Below are 22,191 nucleotides of genomic sequence, written 5' to 3'. Positions count from 1 at the left end.
TAAAATTAATCAAGGAAGGGCAGCTGGGTGGCTCAGTCGGTTAAGTGTCTGTCTTGGGACTGAGCCCTGTGTCGGGCTCCCTGCTGAGCAGGGAGCCTGCTTCTACCTCTCCTTCTGCTGCTCCCCCTGCTTGTGCTCTTTCACTCTCACTCTCTCAAATAAGTAAGTAAGTAAGTAAGTAAGTAAGTAAGTAAGTAAGTAAGTAAGTAAATAAATAAATAAATAAATAAATAAATAAATAAAATCTAAATTAATCAAGGAAAACGATACAAGAATAGCAGGAAATCAGGACAAACTCTGTCAGTGGGCGAAAGACCAATGACACCCACAATGATCAATCTCAACACTATTATAGTGGCCCAACTAAAATATACTTTATTTTCACATTGAGCTCTAAAATTAAAATCATCCAGCAATTGAAATAATCTTCTGTATTAAGGATAGTCAAAGTAAAGCTCTTTTCACATTGGAAAATTATTACAGACAATATAATCTGTTTTTTTTTCTTCCTTCCTTCCTCCCTCCCTCCCTCCCTTCCTTCCTTCCTTCCTTCCTTCTTTCCCTCTCTTTCTGAGAGAGGCACTCATGAGTGAGAGTAAGGACAGAGAAAGAGAATCTTCAAGCAGACTCCCTGCCAAGCTCAGAGCCTGACATGGGGCTTGACCCCACAACCCATGAGATCATGATCTGAGCCGAAACCAAAAGCCGGATGCTTAATTGACTGAGTCACCCAGGTACCCCAGCCGATATAATCTTATATTTCACATTCTTGTGCACCTTCCTTCAGTACTAAATATTTTCATCTTCCTCTCAAAACTTAAAAGTAAGTAGGTAAATAAGCAAGTCACTCACGGGGATGAAAAGTATAGCATAGGGAATACAATTAATGATACTGTAATAAATTTGTATGGTGACAGATGGTAACTATACTTAACATGGTGAGCACTTTGTAATGCATATAAATGTCGAATCACTAACATTGTGCCCCAGAAACTAATATAGTATTGTATGTCACCTGTACATAATTAAAAATAAAGTTATATTTTTAAAGATTATTTTCTGGTATAGAAGTTCAGATTATTTATTTTTCAGATTATTTTATAGTATGAGTCCACTGTGGCTTTGGGGATTGGTTCTGGTGTTTTACTTTTTAAAATAAACTTTGAGAAATAATTTACATGCAGGAAGATCCAACCATTTAAGCACACAGGCCAATGAGCTTTGATTAATGTAACATTTGTGCAACCACTCCAACTAAAACATAGGACAGTTTCATCACCCTCAAAAGTTTCTTTTCAGTCAATATTCCCCCAAACCTAACCTCAATCAATCAAAACTCTTTTTCCTGTCACTAAAAATACCTGTTTTATAATTTCATATAATGGAATAGCCATATTGTTGCATGTATGGTAGCGCTTTCTTCACTGTGAAATATTATTCTGTTTTGCTTATACATTCACTTGTTGATGACTATTTTTTCAGTTTATGCTATAACATTGTTATGAATATTAACATATAAGTCTTTTCTAAGGACATGTTACCAGTTTTTCACATAAATACCTAGGTATAGAATTGCTCTATAAATAAGTATATGTTTACCTTAAGAAAATACCAGTGCAAAGTAGTTGTACTATTTTACACCCCCATCAGCAGTATATGAAACTTCCAGCTGTTCTACATCCTAGCTATCATATGTATTGTCAGTCTTTAATTTTAGCTATTCAAGTGGGTATGTGGTGGTATCTCATCATGGTTGTAATTCACATTTCTCTGATAAAAACGATGCTGAATATCTTAAGTGCTTATTGGCTATTATTTTGTGATGTGTCCAAATATATCTCTTGCCTTTTTTCTTAAAGGTTTTATTTATTTATTCATGAGAGACAGAGAGAGAGAGAGAGGCAGAGACACAGGCAGAAAAGGAGTAGCAAGCTCCCTGATTCAGGATTCGATCCCAGGACCCTGGGATCACAACCTGAGCCAAAGGCAGACCCTCAACCACTGAGCCACCCAGCCGCCCTCTCTTCCTTTTTCTTATTGGGTTGTCTTATTATTGAGTTGTAAGAGTTCTTTGTATATTCTTGGTATGAGTCCTTTGTCAGATATGTATTATAAATATTTTCTCCCAGACTGTGGCTTGCCTTTGCACTCTCCTAAGGTGTCTATCAAAACTAAAATTTTTAGCTTTAGTGAAGCCCAATTTATCAATTTCCTTTTTAAAAATCATTAGAATTAGAACATTTTGCTTCTTGTTTAAGAAATCTTTGTTGACTCATATCAAAGATTTTTGTTTTTTCTAGAAATCTTAGAGTTGAAGTACTTATATTAGGTTAACGTTCCATTGCAAATTAATTTTTGTTGTCAATTTTTATATAAGGATCACAGCTCATTTGTTCCAAACTGATGTTTAGTTGCCTCTGTTGCATTTGTTTTTTGTTTTTTAAGATTTTATTTATTTATGAGAGAGAGAGAGAGAGGCAGAGGGAGAAGCAGGCTCCATGCAGGGAGCCCAACGTGGGACTCAATCCCTGGTCTGCAGGATCAGGCCCTGGGCTGAATGCGGTGCTAAACCACTGAGCCACCTGGGCTGCCCCTGCTGTATTTGTTAATAAGATTATCCTTTCCCTTTGTCAAAAATCACCCACACATACGTGGGAGATCTACAAAAATCAATCACCCATACACGAGTGGGAGGTCTATATCTAGTCTCTTTTCTGCTCAACTGATATGCCAATATCAAAGTATTTTATTACTGTAACATCATAGTAAGTGTTGATAACAGGTAGTATAAGTCCTCTGCTTTTTTCCTTTTTTTCAAAACTATCTTGGCTATTCCAGATCATTTGAATTTCCATATAATTTTAGAATCAACTGATGAATTCTTATTTGGCAAAGAAAACTTGCAGGGATTTTGGGAAATCCCAAAATTTGGGAAGAACTGACATGACAACATAATATGGATTCCTCCAAATCTTGAAAATGGTAAACCTCTCCATTTTTTGGGGTCCTCTCTTTAATTTGTCTAACTACAATGTTTTGTAGTTTTCATTTTTCAAGTCTTACACATGTTTTGTTAAAGATATACCTAAGTATTTAATGTGTTTTCATAATTGTAAATTGTATTTTTTAATTTAAGAACAATTTTTCAATTGTTTATGCTGGTATATAGAAATAAAATTTACTTGTGTACATTGACTTTACATCCTTGTTTTTTGAGAGAGAGAAGAGTGCACACGAGCGGAGGGGGGGTGGGCGGGTAGGTGCGCAGAGGGAGAGGGAGAAAGAATCTTAAGCAGGCTCCATACTCATTGCAGAACCTGACAGGGGTTTGATCTCACAACCCTGAGATCATGACCTGAGCCAAAATCAAGAGTTGGATGCTTAATTGACTGAGCCACACAGGCACCCCTTGACTTTATATCCTGAAAACATTTTAAATAAATTTTTAATTTGAGTAGATTTCTTACAGTTTACTAAGATTTTCTATTTATTCATTCATGATTATGTTGTCTGTGAATAAAGATAGTTTTGCTTCTTCTGCTCTGATAATTTATTTCCTTATTTCCTTATTACACTGGGTACTCTTTTTTTTTTTTTTTTTAATTCATGAGAAACAGAGAAACAGAGAGGCAGAGACACAGGCAGAGGGAGAAGCAGGCTCTACGCAGGGAGCCTGATGTGGAACTCGATCCTGGGACTCCAGGATTATGCCCTGGGCCGAAGGCAGGCATTAAACCACTGAGCCACCCAGGGATCCCACACTGGGTACTCTATCTCCAGTACAGTGTTGAACAGGAGTGGTCAGAAAGGACATCCTTGAATTTTATTTTTTTTCATGATCTCAGTGGAAACGTGCCCAGTTTTACACCAAGTGTAATGTTAAGTGTAGGTTGTTGAAAGATATCTTTTACTGAGGTGTTCCCTTCTATTTCTACCTTTCTAGGAGTTTTTGTTTTGTTTTGTTTTGTTTTAAACATGTATGGGTATTGCATTTTTTCACAGCCTTTTCCTGTATCTACTGGGATGATCATCTGCTCTTAAAAATATTTTGTTAATATGGTGAACTACATTCACTATTTTCTTCAACTTAATTTAGGTTTAATTTGTTCATCTAACTTTTTAAAGAGTAAGAATAAAGTAATTGGTTTAAACCTTTCTTCTTTTCTAATATAAGCATTTAAAACTATAAATCTCCCTCTAGACACTGTTTTAGCTGAATCCCACAAATTTTGATGTTTTCATGACCATTCAGTTCAAAATTTTTTCTGATATCTTTTATGATTTTTTCTTAAATCCATCCATTATTTAGAAATGAGTTGATTAAAAAAAAGAAAGAAAAAAAAAAGAAATGAGTTGATAGGGCAGCCCCGGTGGCGCAGCAGTTTAGCGCCGCCTGCAGCCCGGGGTGTGATCCTGGAGTCCCCAGATCGAGTCCCACATGGGGCTCCCTCCATGGAGCCTGCTTCTCCCTCTGCCTGTGTCTCTGCCTCTCTTTCTCTGTGTCTCTCATGAATAAATAAAACATCTTAAAAAAAAAGAAATGAGTTGATAAAATCCAAATATTAGGAAATTTTCTAGATATGTTTTCATCATTAATTTCTGACTTAATTCTACTGTGTCAAGTAACATAATCTGTATGATTTCAATCCTTTTTATATTTATTGAGACTCACTTTGTGGTCCTGAACATGGTCTTCCTTGGACAAATACTCCATGCGTACTTAAAAAGAATTATATTCTGCTGTTGCTGCATGTCACATTATAGCAATAGGTATCAACTAGGTCAAACTGGTTGATATTGTTGTTCAAACTTTTCTATATCCCTACTGATTCTCCTGCTGCTTATTTTACCAGCTATACTAAGAGAAAATGATAAAATGTCCAAATATAATTTGAACTTTCTACTTCTTCCAGTTTTTGTCAGTTTTTGTCTCATGGTCTTTAAGTCTCTGTTACTAGGCACATAAACATTTAAGACTGATAGTTCTTGATGAATGTTATTTTTAATCTTTACCCTGTTAAATAGCATTGATGTTTGCCTGATACTAATATTAGTCACTCCATTTTTATGATTGTTCGCACATATATCTTTCCCTATGTTTTTAACATGTCAGCCTATAGTTGTTTTGACACTGCTAGTGTTTATTTCTTCTTTTACCTTTTTATCCAGGACAAAAGACAAATCATAAGTGTATGTCTCCACGAAATATTCACAAGCTGTACACATCTATGTAACCAGCCCAGATCAAGACACAGAACATTCCTAGCAATACTCCTCATGTCCATTCCTGGTCATTCCCACCTCACCAAGGAAAACCATTGCCTGAGTTCCAACCTCAGATTCAAACCTAAAGTTTCTAAAATACTGAGTTTCTGATATTTATAAATCAGGAAATCTGCAGTTTTTGCTATCCTTTGAGAAATTAGATCTGGCAATCCTGGTGTGTGTTTCTTTGAGGCAGCAGCCCTGCTAACACAGGATCAGCCATCTGCTAGTGAGGGGTGACCTCTTTGGACCTACCTGCATTACCTCCTTATTTTGTCACCTCCCTGACACACTTATTTGTCTTCACATTTAAAGTGTGTTTCTTGTGGAAAGCATATAATTGGACCTTGCTAAACTAAATAATAAATTTAGTTTGATAATCTGCCTTTTATCTGAAGGGTTTAGGTCATTTATATGCAACTGTCCATATAGTTAGGTTTAAGTTTACCATATTGCTATTTGTCTTTATCCCATCTTTTCTTTGTTTTTTTCCTCTTCTCCTGTCTTCCCTTAGATTAAATTTTTTTCCCATTTTATCTCAATTCCACTTATTGTCTTATTAGCTACATGTCAATATTTTTATGTGTTTACTCTAGAGTTTATAATAGGCATCTTTAAGATATAAAACTCTACCTTCAAACAATACTATATGTATTCATGTGTGATAAGTACAAACTTATTTGTGTATAATGTACAGAAACCTTTCAACAATATATGTTCCTTTTCCTTACCTAACTTTGTTGTAGTGTTTTCATACATTTCACTTTCCACATAATTCTCATAATATGCTATTATTTATGCTTTGAATAGCCAATTATAACCCTCAGATAATATTTACTCAATGGAAAACAAGACAAGAATGTCTGCTTTCATCACTGCTATTCAATATAGTATTGGAAGTTCTAGCAAGAGGATTTAGACATGAAAAAGAAATAATAGGCAAATTGGAGAGGAAGAAAAAAATTGTATCTGTTCAGAAATGACATAATTGTATATGTAGAAGACCCTAAAAATTTCACACCAAAAAACAGTTGTTAGAGCTAACAAAATTCAATAAAGTTGCAGGATACAAAATTATTACACAAAAATCAGTCATATTTCTATACACTAGCAATGAACAATCTGAAAACAAGGTTAACAATTCCATTTACAATAACATCAAAAAGAATAAAATACTTAGGAATAAATCTAACCAAGGTGGTAAAAAAAACTTGTATATTCCTACATCTATTCAATAAAATATTGATGGCAGAAATCAAAGAGAAGCAAATTAAAAGACTTCCTATGTTCATAGACTGGAAAACATTATTGTTAAGATGACAACACTACCCAAGGCTATACACAGATTAAGTGTAAACCCTATCAAAATTCTAATGGCATTTTCAGAAATAGAAAAAAAAAAACTCACCCTGAAAATTCATATGAAATCTCAAAGGTCCCCTAATTACCAAAACAAATCTTGGAGAACTTTCAAAACGTACTACAAGTTTACTAGAGTAATTTAAACAGGGTGGTACTGGCATAAGGACAAGACATCTAGAAAAACAGCCTAGAACAGACAACCCAGAAGTAAATCTTATCATATATGGTCAACTGGCTTTCAATAATAGTGTCAAGATCATTCAAGTCTTTTTGACAAACAGTGCTGAGAAAACTAGATATCCACATATAAAACTAGATATCCAACTTCCAATGTAGTTGAGATCTTACCTTATACTACATAGAGAATTAGTTCCACCTGGATCAAAGACAAAACTGTAAGAGCCAAAACTATGAAACTCTTAGAAGAAAGCATATGGGAAAGGCTTCATGACATGGATTTTGCAATGAATTTTTGGATTTAACATCAAGATCAAGGTAACAAAAGTAAAATAAACTGGACTTCTTCAAAATTAAAAATTTTTCTGCATCAAAGGATACCATCAAGAAAGTGACAAGACAGTCCACAGAATGGGAGAAAATAGTTGAGAATCTTATATCTGGTAGGGATTAATATTATTAATCTAATAGAGCCTCTACCCCTAATTTCCAGTTTACAAAAAAAAAAAAAAAAAAAAGAAAGAAAAAAAAAAAACAGGATAGAGGAAAAAGTTAAGCATTAACTTGGGCCAAAAACCAGACATATCTAGCAAAAGAGATATTCTCAAAGATAATTGGCCCAATAGGGGTGTTGTGCAAGATTAAAGAAAAGAGACAACAATAAAAATGCATGAACCTTGACTGAATCCTAGATTGTGACTAGGGGGCAAGGAGAGAGCTTTAAAAGACATTCTTAAGATAACTGGGAAAATATGAGTCTATATGTTATGCAAGGAAATGCACTCATGCTTAAGAAATGCATACTGACATAGTTAAGGGTAAAGTGTTGTGATGTTTGAAATTTAGTTTTAAATAGTTCTGCCCCCACTCCAAAAATAAAAAGACAGAAAATATGACAATGTCAACAACTCAAATTTCAGTGGAAGGTGTGAGTGATCACTTTTTTCCTGAAAATTTGTAATTTTTCTGTAAATTCTGTAAATTTCTTTTTTTTTTTCTGTAAACTTGAAAACTTTCAAAATAAAGTTTCTGGCAAAAAACCTTTAGGCCATGAAATTGCACAACTTAAAATGGCTAAAATGGTAAATTTTGTATCGTGGGATTTTATCTCAGAACAACCCCCCCACCCCCACCCCAAAACAACCCAGAGCTATGGGTATCTGGCATTGTGAAGCTATTGTAGAACTGCCCTGCATAGCCCCATTCTCATTGACCATGATGTAAATGGCATCCCCTGGAGTTATGTAGTGCCATGACACTGGGTACAGTGGTGTTCTCATGTGAGTTGGAAGGAAACACAGACTCTTTATGCAGAATTAAAAAGAAATTAGGATAAGATATATTCAATATAAGTAGTTTTATATAATTTAATTGCTATCATTTATTTTAGAATGTATAGGAGGAAGCAAGTCAGGATTATCTGGCCCCAAATCAGGCACAACTGGTTAAGAGTAAAATGCCAAAAGCAAACCAAACTAGCCACACACCTGGGTTGACAGATGGAGGAGGTGGAGGGGGGAGAGGTCGGCCTTCTTTAATGGCTAGTGTACACTGCTTTGCCGATCGGATGGCATTAATGAGGTCTTCATGTTGTTGTCTCCAATTAGATCTTCTCATAGATTGAGGCTATAAAAAGCAAAACCAACATATACTAACTTAGACTATACATCTCTCCATTGCAATTTTAAGCTGAGATTTAAATTTACAGAAAATCAGACTGACATTTGGAGGGAAAAGAGAACTTGTTTTCAAAAGTACAAAAAAGAAGTTTGGGAAATACAGTAATAAAATTTGCAAGTCACAATAGTGAGGGAAAACACAAAATAACAATCAAAAACAAACTACAAAATTTTAAGGAATGACTTAAATGTAAGATTAAAAGGGACTCTCTTCCAAGTTAATTGCTAGATTTAACGCTACACTAATGAAAACATAAACGAGATTCTTTTTTGCCACATCTGGAAAGTATCTGAAATACATTTCGAAATCTAAGTGAGCATGATTAAAAAGAAAACAGTAAAGGTGGATTATACTTACATGACATTATACTGCACTATCAAGCAAAAATGAAGCCAGAGAGCCAAAAAGAGGATTTAATGTACTTAAGGATGTAATCAAGAACAATAAGCCAGATATTGATAGTACCTTGGACTGAGGAGCTTTTTTCACAATGGGGATGTCAGTGCCCTGTAATCTTTGTTTCAGGGAATTGAAAGGTTTGCGTTTTTTGTTGAAGAGTTTCCTACATATTGGTCCATGCCTTTCCTAGAAAAAAAAAACCAGTGGGGATTAAAATTTTTAACATGTATAGTCACAAGGTTTGTACTGAGGCAGCCCCCACTGGAGTGACAGGGTTCACCTTCAGAGCCAAGTTCATTCTCCAACTCTCAAATCACAGCAGAGCAAATCCATCTGGCTCTCTCCACCCATGTTACACATCACTAGATATTGAGTGAGGGTAAGGTCAAGAAGAGGCCTTCGCAGCTACAGAGACTTACTTCAAATTTGGTTTTATATATTGAATTCTACCATTTGGGCTGTGTGAGCAGCTCCAGGCATTCAATACTGTTGAAAAGGCAAACTTTCTAGTTTAAATTGAAATAAATATTTCTGATACTGAGCTAGGTACTCATGGAAGCCAAGGAAAGTTTTCCCGGTTATATCTTCTGTTCGGTTTCCTGCCTCCACAGATTCCCAAATTCCATGAGCAAGTCATCCAGTAACCTAGCAGGGAATCTGAGTCCCAACAATCCTAACATTGTTTTACCATCCTTTTGAAACAGCCCTTTGCATACAGCAGGGGGAAACTTTGTTCCTACCAGTGGAACCTTCTCAGGGAAACTCTTCTTACCACTTGGCAATTTCAAAATTGAATTTAACGGAGTCACTTTTCTACATACAGCAAATTAAACTACTTAACTTCCTCAAGGAGTGGGGAGGTTTCAAAGAAATATTTGAAAACATCTGCAAAAGACAACTGGGACAACCATGCAAATAAATGAAGGGTACACCAATTCCATTTACATTATGAAGAGATTTTCCTTTAATTTATCCAAACATTTCACATCCATGAAGTCATTTATTTCAGAGCAAATCTGAGTATTTAATATTAAGTTTTAAAATGTTACAATATTTAACATTTAACAGACGATCAGCAGGGAAAACTTTCTTCACTCCAGCCAAGAAGTTCTTTAAGTACTCAGAATTTCTAGTACATAAGACAAGGAGGCCAACATGCAGCCTGTGTACCACCCTTACAAAGTCTGTGACAGCAACATCATAGGATTATGCCAACAACTTCCAACTAGATGTCCTCTTCCTTGGTGGGCAGGTAACTCATAATAGTTAACACACAATTCTTTCATCCAACAAAATACAAGGCTCTATAAAAATCTCTGTACTGGTTACAAACAAGGCCTATCATTTATTTATTTTATTTATTTTGTTTTGTTATTTTATTTTATTTTGTTTTATTTTATTTTATTTTTCTCCCATATCATTATTTTTAATGTCCAGCATTTATGATATGAGGGACAGAGCTTTCTCCTCAACTCAAGTTTATAAATTTTCCATGGCTTGTGAGGCCAGTAAGGCATTATGTTCATGTTCTCCAGCTCTTTTTCATATTCCTCAATCCTGGCTTTTGAGAGAGACAAACACTCAGCACAACTTTTCACCTCTTCTTTTTCCTCAGCATCCACCCAGACTGTATATTTATTCTCTGGCATGGGAACCTTCAGGGCATTAAACTTCTCAAAGTAATCTACAAGCCAAACTTCACCAAACAGGCCTTGTAGTCAGCCCAGTCGATAGTAGGTGGTTTCTCAGGGAGAGTAGCCAACATGGAGGTACGCATCTCATTCCAGGATTGTACTGTAGGGAGCTAGCAATGGCCTTCTGGTTTTGGGGTATGATTTCCCCAAAAGCTACCCAGTCAATGGCTTTTAGAGCAAGTTCTTGCCCAGCCATCTTGAGATCTTTCACTGACCCAAGCAGCCCATGGTCCACAGCAGCAAAGAACAGATATTTTATTTTTAAAGGTTTATTTATTTTATGGAGAGAAAGAGAAAGACAGAGGAGGGGAAGGGCAGTGGGAGAAGAAGGGGGAGAAAATCTTTAGCAGACTCCCTCCTGAGTGCAGAGCCCGACACTGGGTTCCGTCCTGTGACCCTGAGATCATGACTTGAGCTGAAATCAAAAGAGTCCGACACTCAACTGACAGAGCCACCCAGGTGCCCCAAGCCATATCATTTTAAATTAGAGAGAGGTATCCTATCATTTGATCAAATGCTCTTTGTAGCCTGGAGATAGGCCTAGAAGTAAAACCCAAGAAGACCCAAGACATACTTGACATTTAGTAATCTCACTTCAAATGAATGGTATCTTCTAGGTCTCGAATTCCTTCTTATGGGGTGCAGGCCTAGTTTGGCAAAAGCAGCACACTGGTGGATTCCTGGGCCACAACAGGCCTATTAGCTCCTGCTTCTAAATTCAGGAAGCTCTAGCTGCAGTTAATTACAACAGATATTTCATTTTTAAAATTCCCCAGAGAAAGAAAACTTACAAGCTCATTGTATAGTCTTTCACCCCAAATGCAGTCAGGTGTATAGTCCAAATCCTTTAAGTTTGGTTATGTCTCCTTGATTAAAATGTTCAAACTCAGAGTTGCATTATCACCTTAAGTTTTTTTTTTATTATTATTATCATTTTTCTTGGGACTCTTTAGAATATTGGAATCTCATACCTGATTCCCTAACTTTGAAATAAATTAAGCTTTTATTCCACTTTATAGGTATCATTCAGAGGACTTGACATGCAGTTAGTTTGAATCTGATGAACAATTAGATCTTGGAACAGGCCTTACATCCATTTTGTTCAAATTACATAAAGTCCCTGAAATTGAAAGGTTCTGTCTTTATACGTGGCAAAGCAGGAAACAGAGGGAGGTTAAAGGACTTGTCAGAATTAGTGACAAATTTGAGGCTAAAAGCCAAGTTTCCAGATGCTCCAAATTCAATGTTCATTCCTCTTGACTAGCTAATTTCCCTGGTGCTTTGGCCTTAAAATTTGAATTTTTGATGCTTATAGAAAAGGCAAAAGAGCCAAAACCTCTCAAGAGACAATTAGCTGTGCCAAAACACTTTCATCTGGCATCCTTTTTGTAAGAGTACCATGTTTAACTAAGCTCCCTTTTGAATGGGGTGGTATCTTTGTGCCTTGGTGTCCTCTGGGCCTGCCAGCCATAGGTTATGGACCTCTCTTCTCTTGCTTTCCCTCCACATCTGTCTTTAATCTTTGCCGCTGCAGCCTCCTCACTGACTTGACAGTTCATTTAACTCCAACAAAACACATCTACAAAATGTCTTTATGTTTACCAGAACATCTGCTGCAAAGCGTCTTCCACAGACTTCACAGGGAAGTAACTCCTGATTGCCATCTGTATAAGATCCAAAAGCACATTATGTTAGTTTCGTGGAACTGCCTGCCTGAGAAATGACTAACTGGAGGGGACCTCGATAGCTTGATCTCCTCACTCCTTTTTCCCTCCTCACCAACTTCCTTCTCTTAGTAAGATATTTCATAAACTTACCCATCTTCCTCTTCTAATATAGACTTCTCAAATCACTAAACAGGTAAATTGCATGTCCTTCAGGCAACCAGAGTACAATTCTTTAATATATTCCTAAACTAAGTGCCTAATGGCTTTGCTTTAGATAGAAGTACAAAGTTAATACTTTAGTATAAAATTGTAAATTATCTAATGGTAACATTTTTAGGATTCCTACTAGAATGTAAGGTCTATGTGTGTGCTAGATGAAGGCATGGGAATTTATCACAGGATATATGAAAAGAGTCACCTAATCATCAAACTTAAACTTTCCTGAGAGTGGCTCTCTCTCAATAAATGCTTTTTGTTGGAAAAACAAACAAACAAACACCTCCTGAGAGGAAGGGAGTATAAGATACTGATGAAATGGACCATGAAGTATTATTGGGACTTCTATCCAAATCAGGAAAGATGGCACCATTACAATGCAGAAGCATGTAAGGATGAGTGTCCTATCCTAAGAAGGGCTATTTGGTCAGATCTCTTAATGAGGTCAATGAGTAACACTCACTGCCGGTATTTTACATACAGTCTTGAATGAGTGAAGGACTGTAATCACAATATGGTCACTACTTGCTTTTGTTTTTAATATTCAACTATAGTGTTTTTAAAAGTTAAATGAAGAATAAAGTCAATAAAAAAAAAAAAGGCTGAGACTGAACCCACATGTGCCCCATGTCTCAAAGTACCTGACCCTAGTAATTAAAGTGCTCAATACTTATTGAATGTGTGGGCCAAACACTAGTTGAGTTTCCACCATAGGACCAATCCTTCATTCTATAAATATCTGCTACATGCAACTCTGTGGAAATATTGAGAGAAACCACAAAACGGGTCCAGCAGAGAAAAGGAGAGTGTACATTAAATGAAGTTAGGTAAGTGTCACAGGAAAAGGAAAACATTGTGGAATTCTGTAAAGGTTTCGCCTCATTACTTGAAGCTCCTCTGGAGTCGAGTATATAGATTAGAAAAGCCGGTCCGAGGAGCAATCAGGGATCCTGAGTAGGGAGAATCTGAAGAGAGCTGTGGAAGGTTGAATGGATGGTTGTGGGGAGGGGAGATGAGATTTCATTTACAAAGCTGAAGGTGCAGGCCTGAAATGGAAAGAGAGGGAAGAGGAGACACTGCTCAAAGAATTGACAACATGACTAGATGTGCAGGGATTGAGGAGGTGGCAAAGAGAGAACAGTGCAGAGGGACTGAGAAGAGGGTCGGGCTGTGGACAGAAACAGAATTTGAAAAGAAGGGCCATCTTAGTAAGAAAAATTACCTCAGCTTTGGAAATACTGAGTTTGAGAGAGTCATCCAGCCAGCAGGATGGAAATGAGGGAGGTCAGGGCTAGAGACACAGATGTAGGCTTTGTTTGGAGAGTGATGTAAAGGCATGATATTGCCAGGGAAGAGGTCATGGAAAGAGAAGTACAGGGATGATCCCTAGGGAACTCCATATTTAAGGGCCAAGAAGATGAGGATGATAAGCCAGGAGGAGAAACAGGAGAGAACAGGGTCATGGAAACCAAGAGGAGACGGTTTGAAAAAGGAAGGACTGATTAACAGAAATCAGATGGTAGCTCATTACAGACATTGTTGATTTTTTTTTTTTTCAGACATTGTTGATTTAAATGATTTCTTCTCACATCTGCCAGATGGTATTGTATTTACAACACAGGTCATCCATTACAGCATACAGAAATATTACTCTTCCTCTCCCTTCTTTTGGCCTTCTAAGTCTGTAAAACTGAGTCTTACATTATTTTTTTTTTCAGCAAGGACATATTTACTAGTTAAAAAATATAAGGTATTCAAATAATAAATCTGCTTTTCCTAAACCACTAATGATGATTTTTATTTTTATAGAGTACTGTAACATTTATAGTGTTTTCCTGTTTCCCAAACACTTTTCCTATATATAATCCCATTTACTCCTGAGTTGGCATTATTATTTTTTTAACAGGTAAGAAAATAAAGGTTCAAAGTTAGGGGACTTCTCAAACACCACAGGTAGTAAGTGGTAACACGGAGACTCAAACTTGAGTCTCTAACTCTACAAGTAGTAAGACTATGTATTCAACCATCACCATAAATATAGGTATGTTGGTACTAACCTGCAAAATAAATGGAAGCCTCTGAAGGATAAATACCCTCTGATTTAAATCAGTGATTTCTTTTTTTTAAATCTACGATAGTCACACACACACACACACAGAGAGAGAGAGAGGCAGAGACATAGGCAGACGGAGAAGCAGGCTCCATGCACTGGGAGCCTGACGTGGGATTCGATCCTGGGTCTCCAGGATCACGCCCTGGGCCAAAGGCAAGCACCAAACCACTGCGCCACCCAGGGATCCCTAAATCAGTGAGTTTTAATTAGTTCAATGAGTTTAAAAGAATGGCAGATAAAATAGGATTCAACTGAACACCTGAAATTGAAGGACCACCAAATTCTGAACCACATTCAGTTCTGAAGCTTGATTATAATGAAACACCTGCCTAGTCAGTCAAACTAAACATGAAGATCAAGGTCATCTACGCTGTTGGTGATAGAATGCTGAGTCACATGGAATATGTGATCACTAGAACCTTAGAAGAATCATTTAAAACAACCAAAATGCCTTGCAATAAGTGGTTATACTGTTACATCTAAATCCTGGAATGCTGTTCAACAACAGAATACTACTGATACATACAACACCTGGATGGATCTCAATGCTGAGAAAAGCCAATCTCAAAAGGTTATGTATGATTCCATTTGTAGAACAATTTCAAAATGACAAAATTAGAGAGACAGAGAATAGATTAATGACTGCCAACAGGGAGGGATGATTGGAGAAGGAGGTGGTTGTGACTATCCAGGATAGAATGAGGGAAACCTCTGAGAAGTGGGATAATTCTAGGAGTTAAGAGCATGGGACCGTTGGTCTCAGGATCGTAAATCTGAACCCCATGTTGGATGTAGAGATTCATAAAATAAAATTTGAAAAAGTAGTTCTGTATTATCGTGGTGGGTGGTTGTTATATATGTAATAGAATGGTATGGAACTATAAATACACACTGTATCATGTATATTTCCTGGGTTTGATATTGTACTATAGTCATTTAAGCTATAACTTAAACTGAGGAAACTAGGTAAAAGATGAATGGGATCTCTACTATTTTGCAATTCTTGTGCACTATTGTCCAAATAAGCTTAAAGAAACATCCAGGGGTGAGCAAATTGAGACCAGTGGGTCAAATATGAAGCTATTATGTTTTTGTAAATAAAGTTTTATTGGTAAACAATCATACCCATTTGTTTGTTTAATGTCTATTGCTGCTTTCACACTACAATAGTAGAGTAGTTATTAATAGAGACCATATGGCCTGCAAAGCCGAAAATCATACTAGGAAATAGGTTACCAACCAGTAAAGGAGAATGTAATGATTAAAAATGACTTGTGGGAGAAAAACATGGAAAATGTTAATGATACATTTTTATTAACATATTTACAAATAAGGACTAGGAGTTATATGGATATTTACAGGGTGTGTGTGTGTCTGTGTGTGTGTATGAATACTCATACCTCTGAGTGGTTAAGAATAAAGGTGATTAGTTTCCTGCATTTTCAATTTTTCTACAAACATTATTCATTATTGTTTTAAAGATTAAAACAATGACATTTTAAAAAAGGAACACTTTGATAGAAAAGATTATAAAACAATTAGTATCAACTCAGCTATTTCTGTATATCCTCTCTTACTTAGTAGACTGTATCAACGTGGCCATTATTTTTATACATTTGCTATTATTTTTACACATTGGTTTAAAATCTTAGACAATTTTTAAAATGAGGAAAAGAAAGTGATCTGGAGGGATCCCTGGGTGGCTCAGCAGTTTCGCGCCTGCCTTTGGCCTGGGGCGCGATCCTGGGGTCCCAGGATCGAGTCCCGTGTTGAGCTCCCGGCATGGAGCCTGCTTCTCCCTCTGCCTGTGTCTCTGCCTCTCTCTCTCTCTCTCTCTCTCTGTGTCTATCATAAATAAATAAAAATAAATTAAAAAAAAAAGAAAGTGATCTGGAAGCCATCAACAGTTTTGTTTAGCATGTTAACAATGAAAAATAAGCATTACAAAGATCTCAGTTCAAAAATTTTATAAGAAGCCTGGAGAGGATTATGACTATAATGAAATTGGAAAAAATTCTACTTTGGACTAGACATTTTCTTTCTGAGCTGGAAGTTAAGAACGCTTTGTACAGACACCTACCAATTCACATTTCCTTATAAAGGCATGGTGAAGAAGAGAAAAGGAAGACATTTTCTCATTCAGTTGTGAGTCAAAAAACTTAATTTCTTTGCAATCCAGAACATACAAACATTAGCAATATCAACATCTTCCATGGCCCTATGGTAAAGAGGGTAGCATAGTGGCCTCTACCTTTTCACTTACCCCAGGAACATGAGTTATTAAAGAAGAGGAGGAATTAAGACAGGAAGGTAGAAAGAACACTCCATCAAATTTTGCTTTCCTTCAAAGCTCTAAAAAAAACTACAGTAAAGGAAAATAGAGACGCAGAAAACCGTAAGGTCAGGGAGGAAAGGAGACAGCAATAAAAAAATCTGATTCTGGAAAAATGAGACATAGTGACTTGGAGGACTTAAAACTACGTCAGAATCCACTTCCCAAGCTGACAGAAGGGAGAACCAACCATCCAGATTTTTATTGCAGAACCCTTCAAAGTTGTAGGAATCCCCAGAACAGCATGTACCTGTGGGATTGGGATGAGATAAATGAGGAAGAGCCTGCTAAAATATGGAGGGCCAAGATGAAAGTTTACTGATTCAAAGAAGTTGATTCCCGGATCCCCTCCCTCCCTCTAAACCCTTGGGTGACTGCCCTCCCTAACTCTAGCATAAGTCTACTCTCCAAAAATGACAAAGAGATCTGTGCAGGAGTGAACATGAGGCACTGCTGAAGGCATAGGTAGGCAGATATAGATGTATACATATATTTATGGTTGACTCATTATTTGTGGCAGGTGCATTCCATAAAGTCTCTTCCAACACTGAATGACCTTATTACTCCCAAGGGGAATACAGGGTTAGGTTCCTGTGAGCCTTTGGTCACACTATTTTTAATCCACATATCAATGTACAACTTCGTTTTGTTTTTCCATTTATTTTTTTTAGAGATTTTATTTATTTATTCATGACTGACAGAGAGAGAGAGAGAGAGAGAGAGAGAGAGAGAGAGAGGCAGAGACACAGGCAGAGGGAGAAGCAGGCTCCATGCAGGGAGCCCGATGTGGGATTTGATCCCAGGTCTCCAGGATCACACCCCATGCTGAAGGTGCTGCCCTTGTTTTTCTATTTAAGACACTTTGTGTTGGGCAGCCTGGGTAGCTCAGTGGTTCAGTGCCGCCTTCAGCCTGGGGTGTGATCCTGGAGACCTGGGATCGAGTCCCACGTCGGGCTCCCTGCATGGAACCTGCTTCTCCCTCTGCCTGTGTCTCTACCTCTCTGTTTCTCATGAATAAAGGAAGGAAGGAAGGAAGGAAGGAAGGAAGGAAGGAAGGAAGGAAGGAAGGAAGGAAGGAAGGAAAGAAAGAAAAGAAAGAAAGAAAGAAAGAAAGAAAGAAAGAAAGAAAAGAAAGAAAGAGAAAGAAAGAAACAGACATCTGGTGTAAATATATAGTTGATTCAGTCCTAGTTGGCAACACTGTAACTCATGCCTGGATGAGGCTTATCTAGCAGAGGTATTTTCTCCACAGCCTTCATGCACTCAGAAACACTGGACCACACTTCGACACAATGTTTGGGGGCCATTTTAAACATTAAAATCACCAAGAAAAATGGCAAAACTATGGAAAATGTGGCATAGACTGCGAAAAGGACATGTGTTTACAGTATGAGAGCTGAAACAAGAAGGCAGGGCATCACCTTGTTCCACCTTTGCTGAGAACATGCCATGTCCGGTGACTCAACTTTTTAACTGCTATGTGCAGGTCTGTGAATGGCTATGAAAGCACCATGCACATTGATTTTAGAATTTCAAGTTTTAGAAAATAGACAAATTTGCAAATAAGGATTCAATTAATGAGGTTGATGGTATGTGTGTATGGTGATTTGTCTAGTGACTCCTCTTATGAATAATGATGCTGAAGGCAGAGAATATACCTCAAACTCTGTTCCTCTATTTGGCTCAGAGAACTCTGCCTTACTCTCAAGATAAAATTAAAACTTCCCTAAGAATATAACCATTCCCTGACAAAATGCATAAAGACATCGACACTGGAAAGATTCCCAAACAGCTTACCGAGACCATTCTACAATAAAGCTCAAAATCATCAAATGCCACTTATCCATTAAGAATTTCCAGTGTTGGGGAGCCGTGGTGGCTCGGCGGTTTAGTGCCGCCTTCAGGCGGGGTATGGTCCTGGAGACCTGGGATCGAGTCCCGCATCAGGCTCCCAGCATGGAGCCTGCTTCTCCCTCTGCCTGTGTCTCTGCCTCTCTCTCCTTCTGTGTCTCTCATGAATAAATAAATAAAATCTTAAAAAAAAAAAAAAAAAAAAAAAGGAATTTCCAGTGTCTCCTTCCTCCAGTCTTAATCATGAGCCAAAAGACAGGAATTTCCAGATCTGTGGAAAAGCTCTAGCAGGTAAGTCCAAAATGAATTAAAAAGCAATTTGAATAAAAATGAACTCTTAGAAATTAAAAGTCTTATTGGAGAAATGAAAGACTCGGAAGACTGGAAGACAAAATTAGGGAAATCTCTCAGAAAGTAGAGTAAAATGGCATAGAGATGGGAGAAAAACATAAGCAATTCAAGTACCGCTGGTCCAGAAGGTCTTACCTCAAGTAACAGCTGAAGAGAGAAAAAGAGAAAACACAAGAAAATAAAAAATTTTAACTTCCAGAAGTGAAAGGACATGAGCCTCCACTGAAAAGATAAAACACAATGGATGAAAATAGATCCATAACATCATCACTGTGAAATTTCAGAACTTTGGAGACAGAGATTCTACAGATATGAAAAAAAATTACATGCAAAATATCAGGAATCAGAATGGCTTCAGATTCCCATAAACTTGGAAATGAATGAGGAAAAATCCTTTAAACTTCTGAGGAAGAATAATCTAAACCTCTAATTTTATACCCAGCCAAGCTATTGATCAAATATGGGGGTTGAGTACATTTCTCAACATGGAGAGTTTCAAGAAGTTGACATCCCATCACCCTAACTCAAGAATTACAAGAGGATGTGCTTCACAATGTAAAACATACTGCAAATAGACAATTTAACATATGAAGGAGAGAAAGTAATTCCTAGGATAACAGCTGGGCACCAGAACCAGAGAGTGACTAGTCCACACTAAAGGTATATAATGAAAAACAGGTTGATGGTTGTGATAAGCATGATATTCACTGCCTTCATAATCTGAGGTTAGTATGTCCTAGTGTATCTGGCTCCCACTGTTCTATACTTGCTTGTTTGACCCTGTTCCATTGGAGTGCTTGTTCTTCCCTTCATATTCTGACATCTAGATGAGCTGAGGACAATCACTGCACTCCAGAGGAAGGCTCTGCATTGATCTTGAGATCATGGCGACCTTAAAAAGCAGAAAAATGTAAAACAAGTATACAACCACTAAACATCTCCACTACAGGAGATCCAGGATGCTCCAGCTGTGGTGACTTGTGTTCCCTAGAACTTACTCATCACCTGGCTCAATGCCATCTCTGCTTGGGACTCTTATAAATTCTAGAAACTGAACTCAAGCTCAGAGAATATTCATTCAGTTCAAAGATGCCTTCATCAACTGTTGGTAAATACTGCCCTCATAAAGCCAGATTTGTGTTCCAAAACTAAACTAAGTAAGATATTGTGTTTAGAAATACCATACAGCTGATAATGTAATCTAGATAGTATTTAGGAGTTCCTGAAGGAAAAGAGTGGGATGAAATTGATGATGGAACCACAGGCTTCTATGTTCTATTTCTCAACTTGAATAGTGCGATGTTTTATTATACGTTATTATAGAAGTTCAACAATTAAAACGTTAAGGCCATTAGAATTTTTACCTTCTCTTGACCCTTCTCTGTAATAAGCTAGATAAAACATACTAATATCAAAACACAGGAAAAAGAACATAATGCACTGATAACAGTAAAGTTACAAGATGACTGTAGTAGTCCTTCACCTGAGATTGATGATGTCATAATGAAGATGTGGATACAATGGAGCAGCTTATATACACAAATAGCTTTTGATACTTAAGACTTAAGTGATTTAATAACAAGCATTAAATACTCATGCAAAAGAGGTGCTTAAGGCACAGCAGGCAAATTCTTCATTACTTTGCCCCTATCAGGAAGGCCTTGGGCCTTCTTTCTCCAAGCTAACATTGAATCTAGGTCCAATTATTCCAAATATAAGCAATCTTTTGGTGAAATGGCTTTCCTATCCATTCATTTATATACTACCTAGTGATCATTTACCAAATGTCAGAAGCTGTTCTAGGCCATGGGGATAACACAGTAAATAAAAATTCCCTGCTGTTTGTACTACTGAGAGGAAACTGAAAAACTAAGATAGAGCTCAGATGCTGAGATGCCATGGAGACCATAAAACAGGGAAGAAGCCTAAAAAATGCAAGGGAAGGATGTTGCTATCTTTAAATACATGGTTGGATCAAAGTTTATAGTGGAGATAACTGAACACCAACCTTGAGGAAGCTTTATTTGCAGTAAGAGCACTTCAGGGGGAATAGCAAGTACCTGGATCATTTTAAGTGGTACTTATCAGAAAGTTGGTGTTGCTAGTTAGATTTTGCTGCACACACCCTGCCTCCTAGGAAGATGCAGTCCTTGACGGCAAAAACCTTCTCTAGACTTCCAACATTCACCAGGACCTTATGTTAAGTTTGTAATCATTGTTAAAGACAACTCAAATTGTAAAGATTCCAAAATTTCCCAAAATAATTCTGAGTATGTAAGGTTTGTTCTCTAGAATAAAATTAAGATCTTTAAATCTGGAGGATAATCAGTATACATCACAATATTGCTTCAGCAAGATTCATGGCTTATAGTCACCTTTCCTTAACTGCAAAATATATATAATGGCTGACTTAAACCCTTTGGATAGGTGAAGTGATATTAAGCTCCTAAGAAGGAATCTGAATAGCATTGAGTTAAAATAATATTCCAAGTCTTTAAGATTCTTGCTGATTTTAAGAACCTTCAATGGAGACAGCTACCAAAATAAACGGTCAATCTTGTTAGGATTTAATACATTCACAATACTAACATAAACCATCATCTGACCCTTTGCTTGCAGAATGGCATTTAAATACATACTCCCCAGTTAGATTCCACTTCTATAATGACAAGCTCTTCAGCTGAGTTTTTTGTATCAATGTCGGTTGAATACCTAATGCTACTGTATTTTACAGCTCTTAAAAATCCTAGAATACTTAGATTTACAATTTAAAACAAACAGAACAAAAAAAAATAAAAACAAAACAAACAGAACAAGATAACACCCACCAACTTTGGAAAAGCCAGAATCAAATTAATTATAGAAAACACTTTCTAATAAATTTAGTTATCAAATGCAGCTCACCAGCTAAAAATGGTTCTGCCTCAGCCATCCTGTTCCCAATTCAGATTAACAGTGTCCACAGATTTTTTTTTTCCCCCAGAACAGTCCAGATAGCAACACATTAGTCATGGATACATGAACAAGGGTCACTAACAACTTGTCTATTGCAAGGGAGTCACAGTTTACCAAATAATTAACAAT

At 37.0% G+C, this 22,191-nt stretch overlaps 1 protein-coding gene across 7 annotated transcripts in view; it reads right to left on the bottom strand.

The window, feature by feature from the left end:
- ZC2HC1B (zinc finger C2HC-type containing 1B) overlaps positions 1 to 22,177 on the bottom strand; it is a 52,208-nt gene extending 30,031 nt beyond the window's left edge. For 3 of the 7 annotated variants that reach the window (XR_012031227.1, XR_012031228.1, XR_012031226.1), the window contains exons 1-5: positions 22,012 to 22,157; positions 19,878 to 19,999; positions 12,180 to 12,241; positions 8,950 to 9,069; positions 8,292 to 8,430 (exon numbers count right to left, since the gene is read on the bottom strand). Coding sequence is in view for 2 of the 7 variants with exons in the window: in XM_072826527.1 (XP_072682628.1) it covers positions 8,292 to 8,430; positions 8,950 to 9,069; positions 12,180 to 12,241; positions 19,878 to 19,920 (364 nt within the window). In the remaining 5 variants the exon portion in view is untranslated. Of the gene's footprint in view, positions 1 to 8,291; positions 8,431 to 8,949; positions 9,070 to 12,179; positions 12,242 to 19,877; positions 20,000 to 22,011 lie in introns of all 7 variants that reach the window. The other 4 variants (XR_012031232.1, XM_072826527.1, XR_012031231.1 and 1 more) reach the window with 2 other exon arrangements.
- Between the last annotated feature and the right edge of the window lie 14 nt (positions 22,178 to 22,191).

The sequence above is a fragment of the Canis lupus genome, chromosome 1 (genome assembly GCF_048164855.1).
Source record: "Canis lupus baileyi chromosome 1, mCanLup2.hap1, whole genome shotgun sequence".
Taxonomy (NCBI): Eukaryota; Metazoa; Chordata; class Mammalia; order Carnivora; family Canidae; genus Canis; species Canis lupus.
The sequence above is the reverse complement of the archived record's forward strand: the minus strand, read 5'-3'. Positions and strand labels throughout refer to the sequence as shown.